The 27678-nt window shown below is 44.0% G+C and overlaps 1 protein-coding gene across 4 annotated transcripts in view; it reads left to right on the top strand.

Moving 5' to 3' along the window:
* The first annotated feature begins 9554 nt into the window (after positions 1 to 9554).
* ABCD3 (ATP binding cassette subfamily D member 3) overlaps positions 9555 to 27678 on the top strand; it is a 70486-nt gene continuing 52362 nt past the window's right edge. For 2 of the 4 annotated variants that reach the window (XM_073357003.2, XM_073357001.2), the window contains exon 1: positions 9555 to 9721. In XM_073357003.2, the coding sequence (XP_073213104.1) occupies positions 9609 to 9721 (113 nt within the window). In that variant the 5' untranslated portion in view covers positions 9555 to 9608. Of the gene's footprint in view, positions 9722 to 10030; positions 10138 to 22938; positions 23053 to 27678 lie in introns of those variants that run through there. The other 2 variants (XM_073357002.2, XM_073357005.2) reach the window with 2 other exon arrangements.

The following is a 27678-nucleotide window of genomic DNA, read 5'->3' as shown; positions in this document are numbered from 1 at the left end:
CTTGCCACCTCTTTACCCCTCACCCATTTTCCCAACAAATCTTTCATTTTGTTTACACTCGAAGGAGTGGGTGAAACTGGGTGAGAAGAGGCAGGGCAGGGGTGGAGCCTTGGGGGAAGGGGTGGAATGGGGGCAGGGCCTGGGGCACAGCTGGGGGTCAAGCAACCCCCAGCACTTTGGAAAGTCAGGGCCTGTGGATCAGAGATTTAAGATTAGCTTTCTACTCCTTCTTTCATGTACGTTGAAAGGTCAGAACTGACTTGAGATTTCAATGGTACAGCATAACAGCCCTTTTTTCTCTCTGATCCTGTTCACCTATGGTTCTGCATGTGAGCAGCAAAGTAAAATTGACAAGATCTTGACAAGATAACACTAAATTTCTTATTAATAAAATAGGCTTAACCTATTGATTATCTTGCAAACTATGTGTGACCCATACGTAACTCTATAGTTGGGATACACAGGAAAAGATTGAGGGCTTGGCTACACTTGCAAGTTAGACGCATTAAATCAGCCCCAGACGCCCTAACTCCTGAGGTGTCCACACTGGCAAGGCACTTAGAATGCCTGGACTCCGTGGCTGGAGCGCCCCTGGTAATCCACCTCCACGAGAAGCATAGAGCTTGCTGCACTCTGGCTGAAATGCCAAGATGTCAGTGTAGACGAGGTGTTCACAAAAAATGTGAATTAAAAATCTTTTAGTCATTTTGGTGCAAGTTAGTTTGTGTGACACTTTTACTGGAGGGGTGGTGGGTTAAAGGGGATTTTGTCAAAGTTAGCTTTAGTTAGTTGAGGGGATAGGTTAAAAACCCCTGTAGTGTGGGCACAACTATATCCGTATAAAAGTGCATTATACTACTATAATTATTCCTGTACAGGAATGGGAATAACAATACCAGTATAAAGCCATGTCTACACTAGAAAGGGTTTGCCAGCATAGCTATATCAGCAAACCCTCCTGGTGTAGGCCTAGTTTGCCAGCAAAAAAGTGCTTTTGCTAGTATAGCTAGTACTGTTTTGGCAAGCAAAATAAACTAGATTGTCCAAACAGCTTTCATGCTGCTATAATTGCATCTACACTAGGGTTTTGCTGGGTGGCACCTGCGGATGGGGCAGCGTGCAGCAGAGACGCCTGGTCGCGCCTCCGCGTAGGAGCCGGAGAAGAACATTCCGCTGCTTCCGGGAGCTGCTTGAGGTAAGTGCCGCCCGGAGCCTGCACCCCTGAGCCACCCCCTGCCCCCCAACCCCCTTCCCCAGTCCTGATCCCCCTCCTGCCCTCCAAACCCCTCGGTCCCAGCCCAGAGTGCCCTCCTACTCCTCAAACCCTTCATACCCAGCCTGGAGCCCCCTCTCTCACTCTGAACTCCTCATTTCTAGCCCCATCCCAGAGCCCACAACCCCAGCCAGAGCTGTAACCTCCCTGCACTGCAACCCCATTTTCGTGAGCATTCATGGCCTGCCATACAATTTCTATACCCAGATGTGGCCCTTGGGCCAAAAAATTTGCCCACCCCTGCCTTAGTCTCTGGCTAGTCCCCATTCTATGTTAATCTTCACTATTTTGCCTTCAGGGTGGTGCTTTGCATACCTGTTGTCAGTCTTCTCCTGTTCCTGACTCTTGGCTAGCCTGCTACTTCTGACTGACTGTATCAGGGAAGGTAGAGAATGCCAGATTGCCATTCCTATTCCCTACAGCCACTCTTAACTGACACACAAACTACAAAATATTCCTCTTTAAGGACATTTCAAACCCACAGTGGCTAGGAGTTTTCTAAACTACCAATAAATTAGCTGAACTTTTCCCAAGTCTGATTCCTTTCTTAGTTATTACAATAGTAACTGGTCATATAGGTACATGCTTCCTTGAAATCCTCAGCCCAGAACCCATCCTGAATAGCTGGGCTGAGAACTCTGTTCCACCTGTTTAACAGGAAAACCTCTATCCATCCTGTCTCTCTCACCCCCCAACCCCAACCCTGAGTTCTGGGCATGTTATCATTTTCATCCCCCACCAACATAGTATAGGCATTTTTGGAGTGAGGCGCAAGAGAAAGTGGTAGGAAGAGGTATAGGCAATCAAATGGCTTCATAGTGCCCCAAATTTTTTTCAGTTGGCCCTGCCTCCTGCACTCTTTGCATCTTCAGTGTGTCTGCATATGCCTTTTTCTGTATTGTCAGGCAGTGCACATATTTTTGTTACATTTGTGATGATCTAGTCCCTGGAATCTCATGTTCCTGTATAAAAGTAGAGTCAGCATACAGAAAGACAAAGCATGCATTTTCTGGAGTCAGGACTACTTTATCTACTTTTGTTTCTCTGCCACTGACTCACTATATACTTTGGACAAGTTGATAATTTCTCTGTGCTTCAGTTTCCCCATATGTTAAGTGAAATCTCACAACAATGTTTTGAGAAATAATGCATTAATATTTTAAGGGCATGAGATCCTCAGAAGAATAATGCTAGAGGTATTATTGTTGCCCCTCTTATTATTCAGGGCCATGCGGATGTTCCAGTTGGTAGCAGAAATTGATGCAGTCTGATATTTTCTTTGATGTAATCTTGTTTACGAGGAATGTACAAAGTCCTGCTTTTCCAAATGCAAGAACTACCAAGAACAAAAGGAGCAATTTCTTAGATTACAACCCTAAGCCTCTTCAGCCAGCAGACACAGAAGCTCTCTCTCTCTCGCTTTTTCCAGGATCCCAGTGTGTTCACCAACTACTGCTGGGCTTTCTTGGTTTTTTTTCCCTCTGCCCCTCTCTCTGTTCTCAATTTCTGTATGTTCCATCTTCCCTCACATGCAAACATACACCCCAACCTGGTGACACTAGCCAGTGGAACCACCTGCCCACGCAGTGCTAGACCTAGTGTACACTTAAAATTTTGATTGACCTACCTATGTCAGTCAGGGGTGTGAAAAAATTCACACCCCTGAGCACAACAGTTAAGCAGACCTACACCCTGCAATACATGCAGCTAAAATTCTTCCATCATCCTAGCTACCACCACTCAAGGAGGTGAATTACCCACATCGATGGAAAAACCCCTTCTGTCCATATAGGCAGCATTTACACTATGGCGCTGAAGCAGCATAGCTGTAGTCCCACAGCTGTAACACTCATAGTTTAGACATAACCCTAGCCATCAGTCTGAACAAGGTTGTAATTTAACCCATAACACATTTTCACCCAGCTCATAACAATACCTCTCCCTGGAGTGTTTTCCCCAGGAATTGAAATTAGGGGGGGGTGTCTGAATTTATGGGGGGGAGGAGGGAGGGACATGGTCAGGACCTATGAGGGGTGAGACCGTGAGGATGAAGGTGGGCTGTATGGCACCATAGTAAAAACTGAAAAATATTTCATGACCATTTTATTAGATTTAACTCATGTTTCAAAATCATCACACAAATTAAAGTTGGCTACTCAAGTCTTCTATGAAGTGCTACATCCACACCCTTCTTGGATTTTTGTTATAATTTTGCGCAACCTTGTTAATGAACTTCTTGAATGCAATGCGTTCATCTTTGGTGGCTTCTCGTGTGTCCGGTACTTCCATTCTTTCAATTGATATGCTCACTAGTTCATTAACATGATCAGGTAGAAGATGACTTCTTTCAGAACACAAAATTCTGTTCCATGATGAAAAAGAATGCTCAATTGTAGCTTTTGTGACTGTAGCATGAGATGAATTCCTACTTCTTTCATCCCAGAAAACATAGCATAAAGATTGGGTCAAGCCACTAGTCGTGATAAAAAAGAAGTTGAAGTCAAATCTTCATTCATTCGTTATATGATATTCCATTCTGTGTTCAAATTCTCTCTTCTGTCCTGAGCACATGGCAGTCCCATTGCTGGTAGTGCCTCACTCCACTCAACTGGAGGTGTTTTATAGGACAGGGATCTGTAAAAGCTACGCAGAGGTTCAGTAGAATCTAGAAGTTGCTGTCGTACATTTGTAAGAGACAAGTCTGTGTACTTTTTTAGTTGTCTTAACAAACATTTCTTGTCCTTTTCACGTAAGGATTCAGTATAAATGCCTTCATTAGTCAACTTCTGGACTGAAGTCTTTGCTTCTTGCAGTACTTTTTCAATGGATAGCTCTCTGATTGATCCAAATGTACCTTCTATTGCTGGACAGAGCTCTACTACTGTTGTAGCAGGTGCCTGCATGGCATTGTTTAATGACCCAAGTGGTTTCAATAGTAGACTTACAAGAGAGCCAATGGCAATAGACTTCTCTGAATGTAGGAGCAAAAGTAATCCACCAGCCTCACTACTTAGATCTATCCCATTTTGGTAGATACTTTTCAAAGCCAGTAACAATGGCTGGAGTAATTTTAAGACAACAGCCAAGGATCTCTCATGAGAAAGCCAGTGGGTTTTCCCAGGTTGGACTAATTTGAACTTCAGTCCCAGTGTATCTTCTGTATTTTCCAATATATTCAGTCTTTTTGGACTCTTGCTGAAAAAATAACATAACGAAGACATTAATTTTATAGCTTTTTTAATGTCTTTTGAAGAGTCTGCAGCTTGTACTAGTGCTAGTTGGAGTAGATGGCCTCTGCAGTGTGTATAGGAGAGATTAGGGTTACACTTTTCTCTGAGCAAAGCTTGTACTCCACCATGTCTTCCAGAGAAGTTTGCAGCTCCATCAAATGCACAAGCAGCCATCTGTTTGGGGTCCAACTGACAAGCATTTAATTCTTCTAAAATGTGGGTTGTCACAGATGCAGCCAATGTGTCTTCTATAACTTGAACATATAGAAATGCATCTACTGGCCTACCACTGACATCAAGATAATGTACACAATGACTTAATACTTGATGCCCATTTGCATCTGTGCATTCATCAGCCATGTACGCAAATGTTTTGAATGTGGTGAGAGAGTTCTTCACTTTTTCAGCTGTTGAGTCTTTCACTGTTGCACCACATCCTTCTAGCCAGTCAGTTGAATTTCTTGTAGAAAGATAGTGAGCATTTGCTGGTCTTGTTTGGAACCAGTGTTCAACTTCAGGATGAACAAGTGACAATGCACTTAACATTGGCCTCCAGTTTGCAGTGTGTGGTATCTCTTGCTTAAATAGAAAGTACGATGCCACAGCCATGTTTGTTCGCATGAACTGTGTTGTGTCTCCATCATTCTTAACAGCCTCATTAACAGTCACCGGTGTTGTACTTGGTCAGTGGAGACTCAAAGTTCAGAGGTGCTTTCACGTGAGTTCACCTCCCAGGTTGGGGGCAAGAAGGCACCTTACTTGTTCCTCCAGCTGCTCACTGTTCGCTCTGGCCACTGTTTGTTGTGCCACTGTTCACTCCATCGCTTTGTTGCCAATGGCTCTGCGCCATCACCTTCTGCTGCCACCTGCCACTGTGACCTCTGTGAGTTGGCCTCTGGAGGTTCCATCCAGCTCTCAAGGATTTCAGCTGAGCTCTCAGTGGGGGAACCTTGCTGCTAGTACAGACTGGGCCATCTCTTCCACAGAAACACTGTCTCACAACAGGTCTAAGCACTTAGACCCGATTATCAGTGATTTCAGCTGCAGTGGTCACTTAAGAAAACAAAAGACTATCTATGGAGCCTAATCAGCTCTGTCTTTAAACAGCAGAGAGGGTGAAATAGTACTTGTGACTCAGGCAGACCATCAAGCAAAACACCTGTCCCTACCCTCTCTCTTGATGCCCTCAGTGAGCAGAGGCTACATACAGTTCTACTGCCCTTTACTCATACAATAAAAATAACATTTCATTACCCCCCCCACCCCGCATTCAAGTGATTTGTAACCCAACCCCAGCCAAAATCTATCACTTGGGCAACACAGCTCTGTTTGCTGGATACCTAGGTAGATTAGGTGTAAATGTAAATACAATCTGGTCCTGAAGCCTTTCCCCCCAGCCCCTAGCTCATCACTAGCTGTCAGGGAGAGCTCATTTAGACTTTGCTTACAAATAATAATTTGAAATTGTTAGGTTGGCCAACATCACTGAAATGAATGCACTGACATTGTCCTAAAAAACAACAGCTGTATAAGGAAGCTAGCCTATGTTCATACTTTTCAAATCTATTATACTTTTTCAGATACACGTATTTTATCATACACTTTATATACTTTTAAAGTGTGTATTAATGTTTCAATTTCAATTAAAATGTCCAAACAATCACTAAATTGGCAATACTGCATGTAACTAGTTCACAAAACTGGGGGGGGGTGGGAAAATTCGGGGGGTGTACACCCCCCAAGGAGGGTGTAGGGAAATCCCTGTCTCCCCCACCCCTACTGCCCGCCTCAGCTTCACCCTTCATCCTGATGAGGCCTAAAATGGTGATGTGCCAAATTCACATTCCCTTTTTCCTACACTCAGGCTATGTCTACACTTGCAGCTGTAGAGCGCTGGGAGTTAAACCAGCCCTTGGAGACTGCAGCAGGGAAAGCACTGCTGTGTGTTTACACTGTCAGCTGCAAGCGCAGTGGCGTGGCCACATTAGCAACTCTTGCAATGCCACAGAGAGCAGTGCATTGCGGTAGCTATCCCAGTGTGCAAGTGGCTGCAGCGTGCTTTTCAAATGGGGGTGGGTGGGGGTGGAGCGTGACAGGGAGTGTGTTGTGTGTATGTGGGGGGAGAGACAGTGTGTTTTGGGGGGCAGAGAGCATGTCAGCATGCTGTCTTGTAAGTTCAGACAGCAGCAGGGGGAAACCCCATCAGCACCCCCCCACACACAAACATGTCTGCCTTGGCAGCAGCAGCATTCCACAGTAATGCTTTGCTTTGTGTACCGGAGCAGATAAACATGCCGACTGTCAGAAATGGAGCTTTGAAAGGGGATATCTGCATGCCTGCAGCTGAGTTCAAATCAATGACCAGACAATTCACATCTTTTGTTATTCCATGGCAAGGCTGTATGTAGCTCTGCTTTTAAACTTGTGCAACTTTGCATGTAGACAAGCTCTTTACATGCAAACAAGGCCAAAGAGAGGTTGACATTGGAAGATTAAAATAGGAACTGGAGTCAGAACTAGAAAATACGTTTCAGAACGAAACGTATTTCTTTGAGCTAACTTTTCCACTGCTTAAAAAAAAAATTCCCCACAATCAGTGGATAGAGACAAGAAAAGAAGAAAAAATCTTTTAAAATAAGGTGGTCAAACGTCACAGTGGTGAACGCAGTTTAAATACCACAAGTTCTAAGGGCAAAAAGAGAAAGAAGCTAGACAAGCAATCTGAAAGCTACAAAAGCAGATATTGTCTCAGATTACACACACTTGTTTTTGTACCTAAGGCACCACAGTCCCTCCCTGCTGCCTGGAAATACAGAGGCATGTTTCAAAGAGTACAGTTCCCAGCTAGGTGCCAATTTTTCAGCAGTTATTTAGGTGTCTAAATAGAAGTTGGCCTGTCATGTTCTGGGGTGCAATCTAGAACAATGAGGCATTGTATCACCACTTGCCCTGCAACGTAAGGTGCCTCATAGTGCATTGCTTTTGTAGCACTCAAACTGGGCCACTCATAAACAGCATGCAGGTCACACCCTGAGTATCTGGGTATAGCTACAGCCCTGGTCCAGCAATGCAGACTCCAGTGTCAGCAACATACCAGCCACATTCTGGCTTCCAGCAGCCTTGGTTACTACCTGTAGGATGACCTCCACACACGCCCAGTGCAATTTTCCCAAAAGCATGTGCTCTGCACTGTTCAGCCCTCTCCTAGACTGTTCAGCTATTAGCAGTCTGTTGCTCCCATAACACTGAATTAGTTTTGATTAAAAACTAAAACAAGTTTGTTTAACTACAAAAAGAGATTTTTCAGTGAGTACAAGAATAAGGTATTAAAATCAGAAATGGTTGCAAGAGAAATAAAGTTAAAACAGGTTTCAGAGTAACAGCCGTGTTAGTCTGTATTCGCAAAAAGAAAAGGAGTACTTGTGGCACCTTAGAGACTAACCAATTTATTAGAGCATAAGCTTTCGTGAGCTACAGCTCACTTCCTCAGATGCATATCGTGGAAACTGCAGCAGGCTTTATATATACACAGAGAATATGAAACAATACCTCCTCCCACCCCACTGTCCTGCTGGTAATAGCTTATCTAAAATGATCATCAGGTGGGCCATTTCCAGCACAAATCCAGGTTTTCTCACCCTCCACCCCCCCACACAAATTCACTCTCCTGCTGGTGATAGCCCATCCAAAGTGACAACTCTTTACACAATGTGCATGACAATCAAGTTGGGCTATTTCCTGCACAAATCCAGGTTTTCTCACATCCCCCCCTACCCCCATACACACACAAACTCACTCTCCTGCTGGTAATAGCTCATCCAAACTGACCACTCTTCAAGTTTAAATCCAAGTTAAACCAGAACATCTGGGGGGGGGGGCTTACCAAACTAGACTTGGTTCAAGGTAAAATCCTTATTACACGTTCCCAGCAACATTACTAACCAAATTCTCAGATCAGGAACTCCCCCAAAGTCAAACAGCTAGGCTGATTCCTTTGTCTTCTTAGGTGAAAGGGAGCAAGAGAAAGAGACACAGGTGTGATTTTGCCCCTCCCTTTTGTAGTTCAGTCACCTTTGAAAAGCATTTTCCTGAGGATTTCTCCTAAATAAAGTTCCATCCCACTGAGATGGCACAGAGTCTCATGGGGAAAGAGGTTCCGTGCTGTTGCTTGCTAGAATGCAGATCCATCTGTTCCTGCCCTCCTTCTTTGCTAAAGAATGGCCACTTGACAGGTGATTGTCAATCAACTTTGATGATACCTGGCTAGAGGCCTTAGCTTGTCCTTTGTCTTTGACTTGTCTGGGAAACACGACAGTCATAATTTCAGTTTATGTTCATATAATGTAGCTGCACATATGTCACCATGATAATATTGACCAGCGAGCTATTCATTTTCAAATGATACCTCACAAGGCATAGTTTGTACAAAGATTATTGCAATAGTGTGCAGGGTGTGAATGCAGGGGTGAAAATCTGGCCCATCTGTGCTGTTCCAGGCTCTTGCAACTACTGTGTCTTTATGAATGCGTCCACTGAACTCAGTTTCTCAGAGATAAGGTGCAGAAGCAGAGGCTAAGGGAAGAGCAGGGATTGGGTGAGGTGCAGAAGCAGAGGTGAAGGGACTTGCCCAGCAAGATGGCACTGGAAACCCCTCACTCGCACACGCCCATCCTCCGAATCTATTGCAAACAGCCGCGCCCCAGCCGCAGGTGAGGGGTCTCTCTGGGCTAGAGGGGAGCCGCCAAGGCCAGGAAAGCACTTCGTGGTCCCCTGTGTCTGCAAAGGGGAATGAGTCGTGGGGCACTCGGCCTAGGGCACAGGGGCCGAGCTGCCCCACGGCAGACGGGGCCCCCCCCCGCGGGGCCAGGCCGGCCGCATAACGGCAGCTCAGCACGCGCGCCGAGCACAGCCTGGGCCCCCCCCCACACCGCCTTTCCCTCGGAGCCTGCCTGAGTGACAGGAGGGGCTGAGCCCGCAGTAGAGGAGCCGGCCTGAGGGGGCGGGGCCTCTGCCCTGCCCCCCCCTCCCCGCTCCCGGCATTCCCTGCGTCAGCCTCCTTGCCTGGGCTCGGTGCGGGTCAGTCCCCCAGCCGCTGCGCTAGCTCTATGGCCGCCTACAGCAAGTACCTGACCGCGCGCCACTCCGTCGTGGCCGGCGCGGCCGCCTGCCTCCTGCTCTGCCTGCTCAACAAGCGCCGGAGAGCGGCCACCAGGCACGGGTAAGGGGCGGCCCAGGCTGGCAACGCCGGTCCCCGGAGTGGGGGGAGGGGAGAGAGGGGGTTGGGCTGGCGGGGGGGGGGGGGTGGAGAAGTGGGGGGAAGGGTAGTTGTGGCTTTTATGGAGACGGGAGGGGGGCGCAGGAGAGGCAGATGGGGTGGTTGAGGGACTGAGAAGGGGAGAAGTGAATGATGTTTGCGGGATGAGAGAGAGAAGAAGGGCAGAAGTAAGATGCGGAGAGCCCTGCTAGTCTCCCACCACCCCTAGGCCTGGCCAGGAGAATGCTGGGGTTTATTTGTCTTTAATTGCAGAGCGTGATCTCCTCCCCCCTGTGCATGACATGTTCTGCCAAGAAACCCCCTTCTGTTCGGCAGACAAAGCTGTCTTTCTCCCTCACCATTCGCTCTCCCTCAGTCTGGTAAGTGCTGCTGGAGAGAGAATTCACAGACATACAACTTTGAGAGTTAAGGTAAATTATATCCATCCTTAACAAATAATGGGCCCTGTTGCACAGAACGGTGATTGGGCTGTGAATAATGTACCTCTGTTCTATGCTATATGTTAGAATAGTGAAGTATGTTCCATCAATAAGAAATTCAGGGAGAGGGAGATCAGATTCTGTATAGGGTTACCAAGTTTGGTTGGACGAATTCCTGGAGGTTTCATCACATGACTTTATCTTTAATTCCTGTAGACTCCAGGACAATCCTGGAGGCTTGGCAACCCTAGTTCTGTAGCATATGAGGTTGAAATTTTGGTATATTTGTTTTCATATGTCATTGTGTTAACTAATCTGTGTAATTGAAGAGTGAGTTGTGTTATGAAGTTTTTCCTGTTGGGGAAATGTAGGAGAAGGTGCGTGATATGTTAGGAATGCATTTTAAATTCAACCTGCCCTTTGCTGTCACTCTTGCTGGACTGAGTAATTGAACATGTATTACAGGCATATGGCATACCTAACACCTACACAGTACTTAACTTCAAAGTGTTGAATAAACATAAACAAATCAGGATGGTGGATCTAGAAGATGAAATGGTTTGTAGCAAGATATACTGTAGTAGGTGTAAATAGCAGATTTAAGTAAGAATTTAGCAATGATTGAGCAATAACTCAATTTTATTTTGATAAGTGTCTTTCATACAAATGATCATAAAAGCTTCACAATATTAAAAAATTAATTGATACATTATATATTAAGAGCTACCAATAGGGCAGGTTCTGAAAGCTGCTTCATGATGGTGTGTTGCACAATGACAGAAACAGTAAGAAAGGACTCCAACTATTGTAGGAAGTTGTCAGTTTATCAGAATGACAGTAAAAATGGTATTTCTCAGGCTATTTTTTTAATTCAGCAAAATATGCCAAAGCAATTTGAGGTGAAGAGCCAAACCTGTGTTTCAAAATTAAAGGGTTTGGGGTCTTATAGGATTTTTGTAGTTATTTCTTTCGTTTGCTTGGACAAGTTAGGCATAATATTGCTGTGCTGATTTTGTTTGAGGACCTGGAAGTGGTGAGATTGGAGAGGCATTCAGGTACTACAGTCCTAGGTTTTCATACTGTACCTATCTAAATATATTATACTTCTGCTGCAAGTGGTAAGAAGAAGCTCTGTGTCAAAAAGATTTATTTTCATAGGTGTCAGTGAACATGTAGAAGTGGGAGTTTAACCTTAATTTAAGAGACTTGCATATGGAGTGTGTCATTGTGTGTGATGCCTTGGGTTTTGCCAGGTGTAACCCTAAAAATACTGTTCCTAATGATCAGTTATATACTTTAGAGAGGAGCCCAAATGCTGTTATTACAAGATGAATTAGAATGGTGTGGAGAGTGTACACATATCTGGGGAGAAGAGATTACTTCCAACTAATTAAACAGGCGATTTGAATTAAAACTGCCTGACCTAATTTGGCCTTCTTTCTGTGTCCAGACTGCCAAAGAAATTTTCAAGGCCCTTACAAATGTATCTTGATTGCTGTAATTTCATTCTCCTCACCTTTGACTGATACAACCTTGCCATCCTCAAATCTAATCCAAATGCTTCTGCTAAAATAATTTTCATTGCTTGTCACTTTGGTCATGTCATCTTCTCCTCAGTGTTCCTCCACTGGCTTCCTCTTCTCCAGTGCATCCAATATATATATGTCTCCTGTCAGTACTTTTAAGGCTCTCTACAACTTAGTTAGACCCTATCTAGTAGTTCTAGTATGTTTTTGTGCCATCATCTCCAGTCTTTATCACATATCCAGCCTGTCATAAATATAAGGGAAGGGTAACCACTTTTCTGTATACACTGCTATAAAATCTCTCCTGGCCAGAGGCAAAACCCTTTCACCTGTAAAGGGTTAAGAAGCTACGGTAACCTAGCTGGCACCTGACCCAAAATGACCAATGAGAGGACAAGATACTGTCAAATCTGGAGGGGAGGGGACAAAGGGTTGGTCTGTCTGTGTGATGCTTTTGTCGGGAACAGATCAGGAATGCAGCCTTACAACTCCTGTTAAGTTAGTAAGTAATCTAGCTAGAAATGCGTTGGATTTCCTTTTGTTTAATGGCTGATAAAATAAGCTATGCTGGATGGAATGTATATTTGTTTTTGTATCTTTTTGTAACTTAAGGTTTTGCCGAGCGGGATTCTCTATGTTTTGAATCTGATTACCCTGTAAGGTATTTACCATCCTGATTTTACAGAGGTGATTCTTTTACCTTTTCTTTAATTAAAATTCTTCTTTTAAGGACCTGATTGATTTTTTTCATTGCTCTTAAGATCCAAGAGTTTGTGTCTGTGTTCACCTGTAGAAATTGGTGAGGATTCTTATCAAGCCTTGCCCAGGAAAGGGGCTGTAGGGCTCGGGGGGGATATTTGGGGGAAGACGTCTCCAAGTGGGCTCTTTCCTTGTTCTTTGTTTAAAACGCTTGGTGGTGGCAGCATATGGTTCAAGGATAAGGCAAAGTTTGTACCTTGGGGAAGTTTTTAACCTAAGTTGGTAAGAACAGGCTTAGGGGGTTTTTCATGCAGGTCCCCACATCTGTACCCTAGAGTTCAGAGTGGGGAAAGAACCTTGACCTGGTGGCAGAGCAGTGGGATCATTTTGAACCAGAGACCATTTTGAACCAGAAGCACAGCAGGATTTTAAAAGGTTTTGTAAAAGGTGATTGCAGCTATAGATTCTGTCTCTCTGCCTGCGGGACAGAGCAGCAGGCATAACAAAAGGATTTTTCTGTAGGCTGAGAACAGCTATCAAGAAAAAAAAAGGTGGGGGGATATCAGGTTACAGCACAGCAAAATTGTACAAGCCAGTTTTTTCTTGTTTTGTTTTCTTTCTAATTCTCGGGTGTAAAGTTAGTTAAGAACAGAGAGGTTAGGATGAGAGACTGCACTGTTCAACAGAAGTTGGAATTAGCCTGATTTGAGGTTGAGGAAAAACAAAAGGAACATGAAAGGCTGGTAGAACTCAGACAGATGGAAATGGAGGCAAAAGAAAAATAAATGGCAGCCAAAGAAAAAGGGAGGCTGCCCACAGGAGAAAAATGGAGGCAAAAGGAAAGGAGAAGGAAAAAGAGAGGAAGCATGCACTGGAGATGGAGATGGCAAAGGCTCATCAGAATATATCGAATGACCTTAACAATCCTTCCCCAACAATCCACAAATGGGAGCGACTATGTCCACAGTATGATGAATCCAGTGATATTGCTGAATATTTTCTCACCTTTGAGAGACTGTGCACACTCCATCAAATTCCTGAAGCTCACAAGATGACCACATTGGTCGCAAAATTGACTGGAAGAGCTCTAGACGTATTCGGTAAGATGCCTATTGATGAGGCTTCTGACTATAATAAATTCAAGGATTTGGGTTTAAAGCAATTTCCAGTTACACCTGAAATTTATAGAGTAAAATTTAGAGCCCTTAAGAGAGGACCTGGGCTAAGTAATGTGGCTTATATAAACCAGATTCATAGATACTAAGGTCAGAAGGGACCATTATGATCATCTAGTCTGACCTCCTGCACAATGCAGGCCACAGAATCTCACTCACCCACTCCTGCGAAAAACCTCACCTATGTTTGAGCTATTGAAGTTGTCAAATCATGGTTTAAAGACTTCAAGGAGCAGAGAATCCTCCAGCAAGTGACCCCTGCCCCATACTACAGAGGAAGGCGAAAAACCCACCAGGGCCTCTTCCAATCTGCCCTGGAGGAAAATTCCTTCCCGACCCCAAATATGGCAGTCAGCTAAACCTTGAGCATATGGGCAAGATTCACCAGGCAGATGAAGGATCTGTTAGATAAATGGGTGAAAGGAAGGGGTGTAACTAGCTTTGAAGGAATGTGTGATTTGATGATTTAGGAGCAATTTTTGAATATGTCCAAGGAGGATATAAAACAGTGTTTAGGGGATAAGAAAATGGACTCCACAGAAAGTCTTGCTTCTTATGCTGATCAATACGAGCAGTCCCAGACTGCCAGAGACCTGGGGCAAACCGGAACAAAAGGGGTGGAGGGAGGAGAGAGAAACAGCCCTGGTCGCAGTTGGAGCAGATACCAGAAGGGACACCCTCAGACCACACCCTACTACCGGGGGCAGCCCAAGTCCCCAGCTACAAGCCAAGGAATACTCCAGACACCTTATCGTCCTGCCACACTGTTCTCCAGCAACCCACCTTGCCCCAGTGACCCATCAGCCGGACGATGTTTTGAATGTAATGAGCCAGGGCATGTAAAAGCCAACTGCCCCAAGGATCCCAACAGATTACAGTTCATTGCACCGGAATCACACCAGAGGTCCTCAGGCCCAGATGCCTCCCAGATACCCTCAGAGTGGAGGGAAACTGTGAGTGTGGGCAGGAAGAAGGTCACAGCGTGGAGGGACACTGGACCACAAGTGTCGGCTATCCGTGCTTCCTTGGTGGACCCCAGTTTAATCAACCCAGAGATCCAAGTGACCATTCAACCCTTCAAGTCCAACTCTTTCAATTTGCCTACAGCCAAGTTGCCTGTCCAGTACAGGGCTGGTCAGGAATGTGGACTTTTGCAGTCTATGATGATTATCCCATCCCCATGCTGTTGGGGGAAGACTTGGCCAATCATGTGAAGGTAGCCAAGAGGGTGGGAATGGTCACCCGCAGCCAGGCTAAGCAAGCTGTCACACCGAGCTCTGTTCCGGAAACTTCTACCAGGACCCGGTCAGAGGCGATGGAACCGGACCCCATGCCAAAGTCTGCAACAGCAGTAGTAGAGCCAGTCTCAGAACCGGAAACAGCGGAACAACCAGAACCATTGTCAGCACTGAATCCAGTACTTGCAACCCCAACACCAGAGGGCACCACTGAACCTGCACCGGCAGCAGCAGATAACCCTACACGAGAGGCTCAGCTGGAGCCTGAAGCCCAACATAGTGCACCAGCGGAGAGCGGTTCACAGTCAACGGAAACAGCCCCATCACCTGCATCGCTTCCAGAGGGACCAAGCCCAGGTCCACAATCCAATGAGGAACTGATGTCTCCAGCATCAAGGGAACAGTTCCAGACTGAACAGAAAGCTGATGAAAGCTTCCAGAGAGCTTGGACGCCGGCACGGAGCAACTCACCGCCTCTCAGCTCTTCTAATCGATCCAGGTTTGTTGTAGAAAGAGGACTTTTATACAAGGAAACTCTTTCTGGTGGACACCAGGGAAGACTGGCATCCTCAGAGACAGTTGGTAGTTCCAACTAAGTACTGAATAAAGCTATTTAAGCTTAGCCCATGATCATCCTAGTGGCCATGCTGGGGTTAACAGAACCAAAGACCATTTGGGAAAGTCGTTCCACTGGGAGGGAATGGGCAAGGATGTTTCTACGTATGTCCGGTCTTGTGAGGTGTGCCAAAGAGTGGGAAAACCCCAAGACCAGGTCAAAGCCCCTCTCCAGCCACTCCCCATCATTGAGGTTCCATTTTGGCAAGTAGCTGTAGATATTCTGGGTCCTTTTCCAAAAAAGAGACCCAGAGAAAAGCAGTACATACTGACTTTCATGGATTTTGCCACCCAATGGCCGGAAGCAGTAGCCTAAGCAACACCAGAGCTAAAAGTGTGTGCCAGGCACTAGCAGACATTTTTGCCAGGGTAGGTTGGCCCTCCGACATCCTTACAGATGCAGGAACTAATTTTCTGGCAGGAACTATGGAAAACCTTTGGAAAGCTAATGGGGTGAATCACTTGGTTTCCATCCCTTACCATCATCAAACAAATGGTGGAGAAGTTTAATGGAACTCTGGGGGCCATGATATGTAAATTCATAAATGAGCACTCCAGTGATTGGAACCTAGTGTTGCAGCAGTTGCTCTTTGCCTGCAGAGCTGTACCTCATCCCAGTTTTCACCATTTGAACTTGTATATGGCCGTGAGGTTAAGGGGCCATTGCAGTTGGTCAAGCAGCAATGGGAGGGGTTTACACCTTCTCCGGGAACTAACATTCTGGACTTTGTAACCAACCTACAAATCATCCTCTGAACCTCTTTAGCCCTTGCTAAAGAAAACCTAAAAGATGCTCAAAAAGAGCAAAAAGCCTGGTTTGATAAACATGCCAGAGAGCGTTCCTTCAAAGTAGGGGACCAGGTCATGGTCTTAAAGGCGCTCCAGGCCCATAAAATGGAAGCATCGTGGGAAGGGTCATTCACGGTCCAGGAGCGCCTGGGAGCTGTTAATTATCTCATAGCATTCCCCACCTCCAACCGAAAGCCTAAGGTGTACCATATTAATTCTCTAAAGCCCTTTTATTCCAGAGAATAAAAGGTTTGTCAGTTTACAGCCCAGGGAAGAGACGACGTTGAGTGGCCTGAAGGTGTCTACTATGAAGGGAAAAGCGATGGTGGTGTGGAAGAAGTGAACCTCTCCATGACCCTTGGGCGTATGCAGCGACAGCAGATCAAGGAGCTGTGCACTAGCTACGCGCCAACGTTCTCAGCCACCCCAGGACTGACTGAACGGGCATACCACTCCATTGACACAGGTAATGCTCACCCAATTAGGGTCCAACCTTACCGGGTGTCTCCTCAAGCTAAAACTGCTATAGAACAGGAGATCCAGGATATGTTACAGATGGATGTAATCCGCCCCTCTGAAAGTGCATGGGCATCTCCGGTGGTTCTAGTTCCCAAACCAGATGGGGAAATACGTTTTTGCATGGACTACCGTAAGCTAAATGCTGTAACTCGCCCAGACAACTATCCAATGCCACGCACAGATGAACTATTGGAGAAACTGGGACGGGCCCAGTTCATCTCTACCTTGGACTTAACCAAGGGGTACTGGCAGGTACTGCTAGATGAATCCGCCAAGGAAAGGTCAGCCTTCATCACACATCTCGGGCTGTATGAATTTAATGTACTCCCTTTCGGGCTGCGAAATGCACCCGCCACCTTCCAAAGACTTGTAGATGGTCTCCTAGCGGGATTAGGAGAATGTGCAGTCGCCTGCCTTGACGATGTGACCATATTTTTGGATTCCTGGGCAGACCACCTGGAACATCTACAAAAAGTCCTTGAGCGCATAAGGGAGGCAGGACTAACTGTTAAGGCTAAGAAGTTTCATATAGGCCTAAACAGAGTGACTTACCTTGGACCCCAGGTGGGTCAAGGAACTATCAACCCCCTACAGGCCAAAGTGGATGCTATTCAAAAGGGGCCTGCCCCAAAGTCAAAGAAACAGATCCAATCCTTCTTAGGCTTGGCCGGGTATTACAGGTGATTTGTACCGCAATACAGCCAAATCGCCGCCCCACTGACAGACCTAACCAAAAAGAAACGGCCAAATGCAGTTCAGTGGACTGAAGAGTTTCAGAAGGCTTTAACCAGCTTAAAGCGACACTCATGTCTAACCCTGTACTAAGGGCCCCAGACTTTGACAAACCGGTCCTAGTAACCACAGATGCGTCCGAGCGTGGGGTGGGAGCAGTCTTAATGCAGGAAGGACCAAATCAAGAGTTCCATCCTGTTGTGTTTCTCAGCAAGAAGCTGTCTGAGAGGGAAAGCCACTGGTCAATCAGTGAAAAGGAATGTTACACCATTGTCTACGCTCTGGAAAAGCTACGCCCATACGTTTGGGGATGGCGCTTCTACCTGCAAACCGACCATGCTGTGCTACAGTGGCTTCATACCACCAAGGGAAATAACAAAAAACTTCGTCGGTGGAGTTTAGCTCTCCAAGATTTTGATTTTGACATACAACACATCTCAGGAGCTTCTAACAAAGTGACTGGTGCACTCTCCCATAAAAGTTTCCCAGAATCAACTAACTATAATCTCTAATTATACTACTAACTACTAAATATTGTTAGTCTTTATACAGTTAGTAGTATATTTAGGGATGCCTGTGTCTTATTAACTCTGTTTTCCCCTAGAGCTCCAGGAAGAAATCACATCCAGTGTTTCACCCTATCTGTGATTGGGGGGGCGTGTCATAAAAATAAGGGAAGGGTAACCACCTTTCTGTATACAGTGCTATAAAATCTCTCCTGGCCAGAGGCAAAACCCTTTCACCTGTAAAGGGTTAAGAAGCTAAGGTAACCTAGCTGGCACCTGACCCAAAATAACCAATGAGAGGACAAGATACTTTCAAATCTGGATTGGGGGGGGGAACAAAGGGTTGGTCTGTCTGTGTTATGCTTTTGTCAGGAACAGATCAGGAATGTAGCTTTACGACTCCTGTTAAGTTAGTAAGTAATCTAGCTAGAAATGCGTTAGATTTCCTTTTGTTTAATGGTTGGTAAAATAAGCTGTGCTGGATGGAGTGTATATTCCTGTTTTTGTGTCTTTTTGTAACTTAAGGTTTTGCCTAGCGGGATTCTCTGTTTTGAATCTGATTACCCTGTAAGGTATTTACCATCCTGATTTTACGGAGGTGATTCTTTTACCTTTTTCTTTAATTAAAATTCTTCTTTTAAGAACCTGATTGGTTTTTTCATTGCTCTTAAGATGCAAGGGTTTGGGTCTATGTTCATCTGTAGAAATTGGTGAGGATTCTTATCAAGCCTTGCCCAGGAAAGGGGCTGTAGGGCTCGGGGGGATATTTTGGGGGGGAAGACATCTCCAAGTGGGCTCTTTCCTTGTTCTTTGTTTAAAATGCTTGGTGGTGGCAACATACGGTTCAAGGACAAGGCAAAGTTTGTACCTTGGGGAAGTTTTTAACCTAAGATGGTAAGAATAGACTTAGGGGGTCTTTAATGGAGGTCCCCACATCTGTACCCTAGAGTTCAGAGTGTGGAAGGAACCTTGACACAGCCAATTATCCCACAAGTATGTATGCTTATTTTCCATGATGGCCTTTTTACCTGATATAATCTTCCACCAAAAATCCATTCATCCACTTCCCTGTCCTCCAGACTTTTTCATAAGCCTTACTTCAGCCATGTAACTTTCACAATGTTACCAGTCAAAAGCTAGGCAAATGATGAGTTACACTGTATGCACCATTAGGCTACATGAAAGCACACTCTTATTACTGTTGCCTTGCCCTGCTTGCAGTCTGTCAGTTTCATTCACCTATTGCATCTTGTCATTAATTTAGATTGTAAATGACTTGGGGCAGGGATCATTTTACCAGATTTTTTTTGTATGGCCTCTGAGTTATTAAACTATAAATAATAATCAACAGTAAGCTCTTGTGCAAATCTCAAAAAATTATTTCGAAGTGTGTTGCACCATTTAAATCCTGTGGGGCTATTACACAAGGTGTATGTGTTTTTGGGGGTGGGGGGACAGAGTAGATGTGCTGGGGGCTTCTTGCTGGTCCTGAACAGATCTCTCTAGAAGGGGTAACGGACTAGAACTATGGATCTAGTAGCTGGGTAACTGAGTAACGGGTGTGGAAGAGTTGTTGCGTCTATTCCACCCTGTAAATTGGTCTTTTTTGTGGGTGGAATTCTTTCCTCTATGTAGCTTCTCTGTCAGTGCTGATAATATTGCTTGAGTGCAGGGAAAAGTGAATTTCACCTTTAAAAATTTCTGGACTTTGAAATCCTTTTGTTTGAGGAGTATCATGAAGGATGATGTAGGTATTGTAAGCCCTAATTTAGGAATCAAATTATATAAAATAAAGGTTAGAAAATCATTTTCTTAAGTAAATCAAGGAGTTGCTTGTTCGGAGAGCCAGAACACGTGTGTCTTGCACAAAGTGTCATAGTACCTATCCTAATTTTGCTTTATGCAAGGCAGTTGCAAAAATGTTTCTTCTCTGTCAACTTTCACCTGCTTGTTTGATGCCTTTGGGATTAAGGGCAAGGTAAAGTATGACTCAAGTCCTGTAGTAACATAAAAGTTCCTTAAGTAGTGTAATAATCATATATTGCGTATCTTAGTAGGGGAAAGGTCAGTTACTACCTTCCAGTTGAATGTGTCTCAACATTTTGTTTAGAAGATCCACAAAACTAATGAATGATGTTATAAAACTTAAAAGTGTAGTATCATTTAGGAGCATTTGTTCTTTTGCATTGTGATGCATTCTCCTAACCAAACCGTGCAGAAGTTATTAAAAAGAAGTGGTACAAAACATTGTTTTACTGGAACTACTCTGTTAGTATTCTATATTAAAACCTCTGACTGAAATATCCGTATAGTGGAATGTTTCACAATAAATTGCCCTGTTTTTCAATCAGTATTATCCTCTCAGACATGATTTTTGTTTATCCGGAGTGGACTAGACTTGCTTAGTTTACTTCCAGAGCTGCATAAAAATATAAGTGAAGTTGTGGCTTCTGTTAGAATTTTAAATTTAGACATATGTGATACATAGAAACTAGTCCTATTTGAGAGATTACATCATGCTGAAATGTTTTTTCCCCCCCAAGTACATCAATTAAGATTTGTTGATGTGAACAAAAATTATTCCAATAATTGTGGTCAGTGTCTGACAGCTGAAAATCGTTGCTTCTGTTAAAGGGACTGACTTAAAATCTGATTTAGCTTTTAAAAGCATGGGGTTCTATTCTCCACTGGCAGCCATTGAAATAAATTAAAAAGAAAGATTGGACAACCAAGAATGAAATCCTGCCTCAGTCCTTGCCCCATATCACCAGAGCTCAATAAGCAAGTTTAATCTTTTAGTACTTTGTCACAAAAGTCTGAATTTTGAAATGGCTATTAGTGTAATCAAGTAAATAATTGATACTGAAATAACAATTGTGTGAACCATAAAGTACATGAAAATATTGATAGATATATATAACCAGTGGAGATAACTCTCAATCCATATACCTACCATATACCTAGTATACTTAGTACATACTAACTTTATTGTGTCTAGGCAGAGATCTGTTTTGGTATGGTGTAATTATAATATCTAATTGCATACAAACGCATCCTGGGTGAAATTCTGCCCCCTGGAAGTCAATGGGAAAACTTACATTGACTTCAATAGGGCAGGAAGTTCCAGCATATATTTTGTCATTCATAGCACATCTCTTGGGATGTGTCCAACCAAAAAGAAGATGGAGTGATACAATTTTGCAAGATCTAAGAGCTCTCTCTATGTGAATTACCATCAGTGGGAAAAATATGCCCTTGACAGAGTGACCAAGGACCTTCAGGTAGAGACAGGGAATAAGTAAGCTGGTCATAAGCAACCTTCTTGTGGTTTCACTTTATTCTTCCGCTTGTGGTTAGAAGTAGTTACTGGGCCCAAACACCGTGTGATTTGTAATGTAACACAAAATGTAAAATATTTTTGATTTGGTAGTGGTCCCTGGTCAAAACATTCTAATGAGTAACTGTTAACTTTTAATTCTCTTTCTAGACATATTTCAGATTAATTCAAGGTGGTACTGGAAGAGTAGAATTCTTTGGTGTTTAAAGACCTGTGAATTCCAATGTAATATAATTATTGTATCCTTAAATAATTTGCCATACAAGAAGCAATTCATCTTTGAATATTTTACTTTTTGAGATTAAAACACTGGGCTAAGTGCTATTTTTGGATGCACTGGTGTCACCCTCCTTTTAAGTCAGTCACATCTGGGGGTAGAACTGGTAGTGACACTCTAGTTAAGGTTGCCTCACATTTTCCATTATAAGACCGTTTTGAGCTGCTTTTATCTTTGTAAAATTTAAATTGGGCTGAAATTTTTCAAGTTTGGTGTCTGCTTCAAAATGAATTTTTGTGGAAAGTTTCAGCTAAAATGGTTCAACTGCTTCTGGGAATGAGGTTGGGGAAAATACATAAGGAAAACAATGTTAAAAATGTTGACAGTTATTGAGACGTTTTGGAGCAGAAATGTAACATTTGATAGGGCGTTGCCTATTGTCAGGGATATACCTTTCGCTGTTCCCACGAAATCTGGCCAAATTTGGCCACCTTACAACTCCGTATGCAAATCAAATTATCACTAGAGTTTTGGAGGCCAGCAGCTAAATTTTCCAAAGATTCCCTCTGTACTGACCATACTCCATCTCCCCACAGCTCCTACATGCCAACAGGGCTAAGCATACTACATCCCAGAGTTACAAGAGCCGAGCAGGACTTTTCCTACATTTGCTCCTCCTGGGTGTTCAGTGGCACTGTAGCACCAGCAATGAGAACTGAAATCAAGGAGACTCCATACTGGTGCTCGGGTAGTGTGGAAAAGGAAAAAGGTGCCTACATGGAATGCAAAGGGGGGAGGCACAGAAGCTGCCTGGAAGCAATATGAGAAGAAGGGGACATGGACTGGAGCATGGAAAGGGATAGGATAGGAGCAGAGGGGTAGAATAGGGATAGGCTGCTAGAGTATGGGGCAGAATGTTTTATAACAGCGCTCAGCAACCTTTGCCACGCGGCCTGCCAGGGTAAGCCCCCTGGTGGGTCAGGCCGGCTTGTTTGCCTGCCGGGTCCTGAGGTTCAGCCGATCGCAGCCACCACTGGCCACAATTCACTGCTCCAGGCCAATGGGGGCTGCGGGAAGCGACAGCCAGCGCATCCCTAGGCCCGCGCCAATTCCCAGAGCCCCCATTGGCCTGGGGCAGCGAACCGTGGCCAGTGGGAGCTGCGATCGGCCAAACCTGCAGATGCTGTAGGTAAACAAACTGGCACGGCCTGCCAGGGCGCTTACCCTGGTGGGTCGCGTGCAAAGGTTGCCTATCCCTGTTCTATAACCATTGAGCACACTCCCTTCAAAAACCTGGAATTGACCCAGGATTTCTGAGCCTAACATTCCTTTGTTATCTCTAGCAAATAGCCGTGAAATTTACTGGCAAAACTTGACTTTTCCTCTAGATGGCCCAACCACTACAAGGAGAACAATTTACTAGTGCTATGGGTTTTTTAGCTCAAGTGGCAAAGGTCTGTTCTGTAGACCTGAAGGTCCCGACCCTGCTGACGACGCATAAGGTAGGGGATAAGCATGGTTCCATGATGGAATTTCTGTGTTTTCTGTTTGCTTCCCTAAAGGTTTAGGGAAATTAAAATCCAAAAAAGGCATTAAGAAAATGTTATGGTTGAAAAGTGAAACACTCAGAAGTTAAGAAAATACCAAAATTAAGGTTCCCTATACAGTAGTATGTGATCATGTAATTAAAGACTATATCCTAACGCATAAAACATCAGGAGACCAAATTAAGGTTGTACAGGCAACCTTAGTTTAGTCATTTCCTATTTTTTGAGTGTTCGACTTTGCAACTGTGACATTCTTTTAACATTTTTTAAAAATGTAATAGCTACTAATTTGATTGTTTCTAAAGTTATTTAAGAAATATAGTGCTTGGAAACTAATTGAATTGTAAACTCAGCAGAGCAGCTATGTAGCTTCTGTGAACTGCCTACTATTTCCGGGTGCTATATAATAAAAATAAATAGATTGGTCTCCTTTAGATCCCAGTGTTCTTACATCACTGTAAAAGCTTCCTTACAAATCAATATGGCCTTTGCTCGTATTACAAATACATCATATGATCACTTTCAAACACCTGCTGTAGTTCAGGTGAAAAGCAATATATACTCTACTGTTGACCTAAAACACACTTGGAGCCAGGTCCTCTTAGTTGAAAGGTAATGTATTATCTGATTACAATACTTATGCTCTCTGATTACCCTGTGATCAGCATACCACATAGAAAAAGAAGCCTGGAAAAGCAAAAAAATGTTCAGAACTTGATTACTCTAGAAATAAAATCTCTTAAAGAAACTTGATATTGATTCTAATGTTTCAGGTAATGAGAATTGTTCCTCTTTTTGTGTGTGTGTGTAGTAAAACTTGGTTGAGTAAAAATACAGCAAAAGAAATATATTTTACTTTTTGAGTGCTGATGGTTGATTGGCTTTGTACAAATGTAGATAATACAGTACTTAATACAAAGCCCCAGAATTGTGTGCTACTTTTGGTTTCTAGCTTACATATAAAATACATAATTGTCTCCAGTGAATGCTCTTTGGAAATAAGTGCTACTGATGTTACTTTTTAATAGTAAAATATGGGTATAGTTTAAAAGAAAATGCAATACCTATTGATTAGCAGTGTTAGAGAGTTAAACAATTAGTTTAAACTTTGTGCTTGTCTACATGGGGGTTTAATCCACACTAACTTCCGTTGGTCTGATCTGGAAATATCTGCATAAATGTAACACAACTCCTTGGAGCGCTCTAACTCTGCATTTATTGTGAACTTTGGAATTCTCATTCAATGAGTGCTAATGCAAATTGAGCACTTGATGCAAATTGAGCTAGTGCAATCTATTGTTTATGTGCACGAATTGCTGCCGCATGCTACTTTGATAATCATCCAGCAGCTATCCACACTGCATTGAAGATATGGATGACTGAACTGTGTGTTTATTGTGAGTCCTCCACTGCTCTGGGGCCAAGCTGTCCAGATGGCCCCTCCCCTGTTTAAAAGCTGGCTCAGTCTTAGGATTGGCTTATTTGCTCAATATTCCTCTAGCACCCTTTACAACATGCCTTGAGCAGTTGCTTAGAGCTGCTCTGAGACCCTAGATTTCATCGCCATCTGGGGAGAAGCAACGGTGCAGGAAGCTCTTGGGCCCAGCCACCATAATAAAGATGGGTTCATGGACATTGCTAGTCAGTTGTTCAAGAAGAGTCACAACCAGGATGCCTTCCAGTGCCAGATAAAGAGCAAACAGCTCATGAGAACTTACATTAAAACCAGAGATGGTAGGAAACTGTCTGGCCGTGGATATATAGCCTGTCCATTTTTTGAGGAGGTGGACAGGTTTTTTCATAGTTAGACCACTACTGAACCCAAGGAAGTTGTGGACTCTGCCCTCCTCTTCTCTCTCTCTGCCCCCCTTCCCCCTCCCGATTATTACATTTCCTGTGACTGCTCCCTGATTTTTTTTATTTAAAAATGCCGCCCTCCTTGCACTATCTAAAGGCACTGACCTCCCGCAGCGGTACCCTCCTCTTCTGGCACTGCAGCCCTAATCCTTGCCCTGTGCAGAGCGGAGGGGGCAGTGGGCTGGAGAGCAAGTCTGGTTTGCACTCACCCCACAGCAGTGGCTCCTATGTCCCACGGACTAGGCCTGCTGCCCTGCACTCACCTTGCAACAGCAGCTCCAGGTCTTGAGACCTGGCATGCGGGGTTGTAACACTGGTCATGTTTGCCCATGTTCCCCCTGTCATGACGGAGGGTCAGCTGGGTCTAACTTGAGTGGCATGTGAGCTGGTGCTGTAGGTCACAACACGCAGACAGGGGAGCTGGATCTAGCTCTGTGAGACAGGAGCCACAGGAACTGCTGCTGCAGGGTCGGTCACAGACACAAAAAAAGACACAGGCAAACAGACAAATCACTCTGACTTTTTTCCTGCCATGACAAGTGTCATAAATATAAAGGGAAGGGTAAACCCCTTTAAAATCCCTCCTGGCCAGAGAAAAAAATCCTCTCACCTGTAAAGGGTTAAGAAGCTAAAGGTAACCTCGCTGGCACATGACCAATGAGGAGACAAGATACTTTCAAAAGCTGGGAGGAGGGAGAGAAACAAAGGGTCTGTGTGTCTGTCTATATTCTGTCTTTGCCGGGGATAAACCAGGAATGGAGTCTTAGAACTTTTAGTAAGTAAGCTAGCTAGGTACGTGTTAGATTATGATTTCTTTAAATGGCTGAGAAAAGAACTGTGCTGAATAGAATAACTATTTCTGTCTGTGTATCTTTTTTGTAACTTAAGGTTTTGCCTAGAGGGGTTCTCTGTGTTTTGAATCTGATTACCCTGTAAGGTATCTACCATCCTGATTTTACAGGGGGGATTTCTTTATTTCTATTTACTTCTATTTTTATTAAAAGTCTTCTTGTAAGAAAACTGAATGCTTTTTCATTGTTCTCAGATCCAAGGGTTTGGGTCTGTGGTCACCTATGCAAATTGGTGAGGCTTTTTATCCAACATTTCCCAGGAAAGGGGGGGGTGCAAGTGTTGGGAGGATTGTTCATTGTTCTTAAGATCCAAGGGTCTGGGTCTGTAGTCATCTAGGCAAATTGGTGAGGCTTTTTACCAAACCTTGTCCAGGAAGTGGGGTGCAAGGTTTTGGGAAGTATTTTGGGGGGAAAGACTTGTCCAAACAGCTCTTCCCCAGTAACCAGTATTAGTTTGGTGGTGGTAGCGGCCAATCCAAGGACAAAGGGTGGAATATTTTGTACCTTGGGGAAGTTTTGACCTAAGCTGGTAAAGATAAGCTTAGGAGGTTTTTCATGCAGGTCCCCACATCTGTACCCTAGAGTTCAGAGTGGGGGAGGAACCTTGACACATCCTGTTTGCTTTTTTGACTGCTGCTGCACGCTGCATGGATGTCTTCAGAGTTCTCTGAAGACGTCCACGCAGTGTGCAGTGGCAGTCAAAAAGATGACTCCAAGATCTTTCTCCTGATTAGTTGTAGCTAAATTAGCCCCCATCATATTGTATGTATAGTTGGGGTTATTTTTTCCAATGTGCATTACATTGCATTTATTAACATTAAATTTAATTTCCCATTTTGTTGCCCAGTCACTTAGTTTTGTGAGATCTTTTTGAAGTTCTTCACAGTCTGCTTTGGTCTTAACTATCTTGAGCAGTTTAGTATCATCTGCAAACTTTGCCACCTCACTGTTTACCCCTTTCTCCAGATTGGTTATGAATAAAGTGAATACGATTAGTCCTAGGACTGGTTATGAATAAAGTGAATACGATTAGTCCCTTGGGGAACACCACTAATTACCTCTCTCCATTCTGAAAATTTACCATTTATTCCTGCCCTTTGTTCCCTGTCTTTTAAACGGTTCTCAATCCATGAAAGGAGCTTCCCTCTTATCCCATGACAACTTAATTTATGTAAGAGCCTTTAGTGAGGGACCTTGTCAAAGGCGTTCTGGAAATCTAAGTACACTATGTCCACTGGATCCCCCTTGTCCACGTTTGTTGACCACCCCCCCCGCCCCTCCCAAAGAACTCTAATAGATTAGTAAGACATGATCTCCTTTTACAGAAACCATGTTGACTTTTGTGCAACAATTTATGTTCTTCTATGTGTCTGACAATTTTATTCTTTACTATTGTTTCAACTAATTTGTCCGGTACGGACATTAGACTTACCAGTCTGTAATTGCCAGGATCACCTCTGGAGCCCTTCTTAAATATTGCTGTTACATTAGCTATCTTCCAGTCATTGGGTACAGTACCTGATTTAAAGAACAGGTTACAAACCATAGTTAATAGTTCTGCAATTTCACATTTGAGTTCTTTCAGAACTTTTGGGTGAATGCCATCAGGTCCCAGTGACTTGTTACTGTTAAGTTTCTCAATGAATTCCAAGACTTCCTCTAGGACACTTCAATCTGTGACAATTCCTCAGATTTGTCACCTACAAAAGATGGCTCAGATTTGGGAATCTCCCTAACATCCTCAGCTGTGAAGACTGAAGCAAAGAATTCATTTAGTTTCTCTGCAATGACTTTATCGTCGTTAAGTGCTCCTTTTATATCTTGATTGTCCAGTGGCCCCACTGGTTGTTTAGCAAGCTACCTGCTTCTGATG

The sequence above is a fragment of the Lepidochelys kempii genome, chromosome 8 (genome assembly GCF_965140285.1).
Source record: "Lepidochelys kempii isolate rLepKem1 chromosome 8, rLepKem1.hap1, whole genome shotgun sequence".
NCBI lineage: Eukaryota > Metazoa > Chordata > Testudines > Cheloniidae > Lepidochelys > Lepidochelys kempii.
Note: the sequence above shows the minus strand (reverse complement) of the source record. Positions and strands in the feature narration are given on the sequence as shown.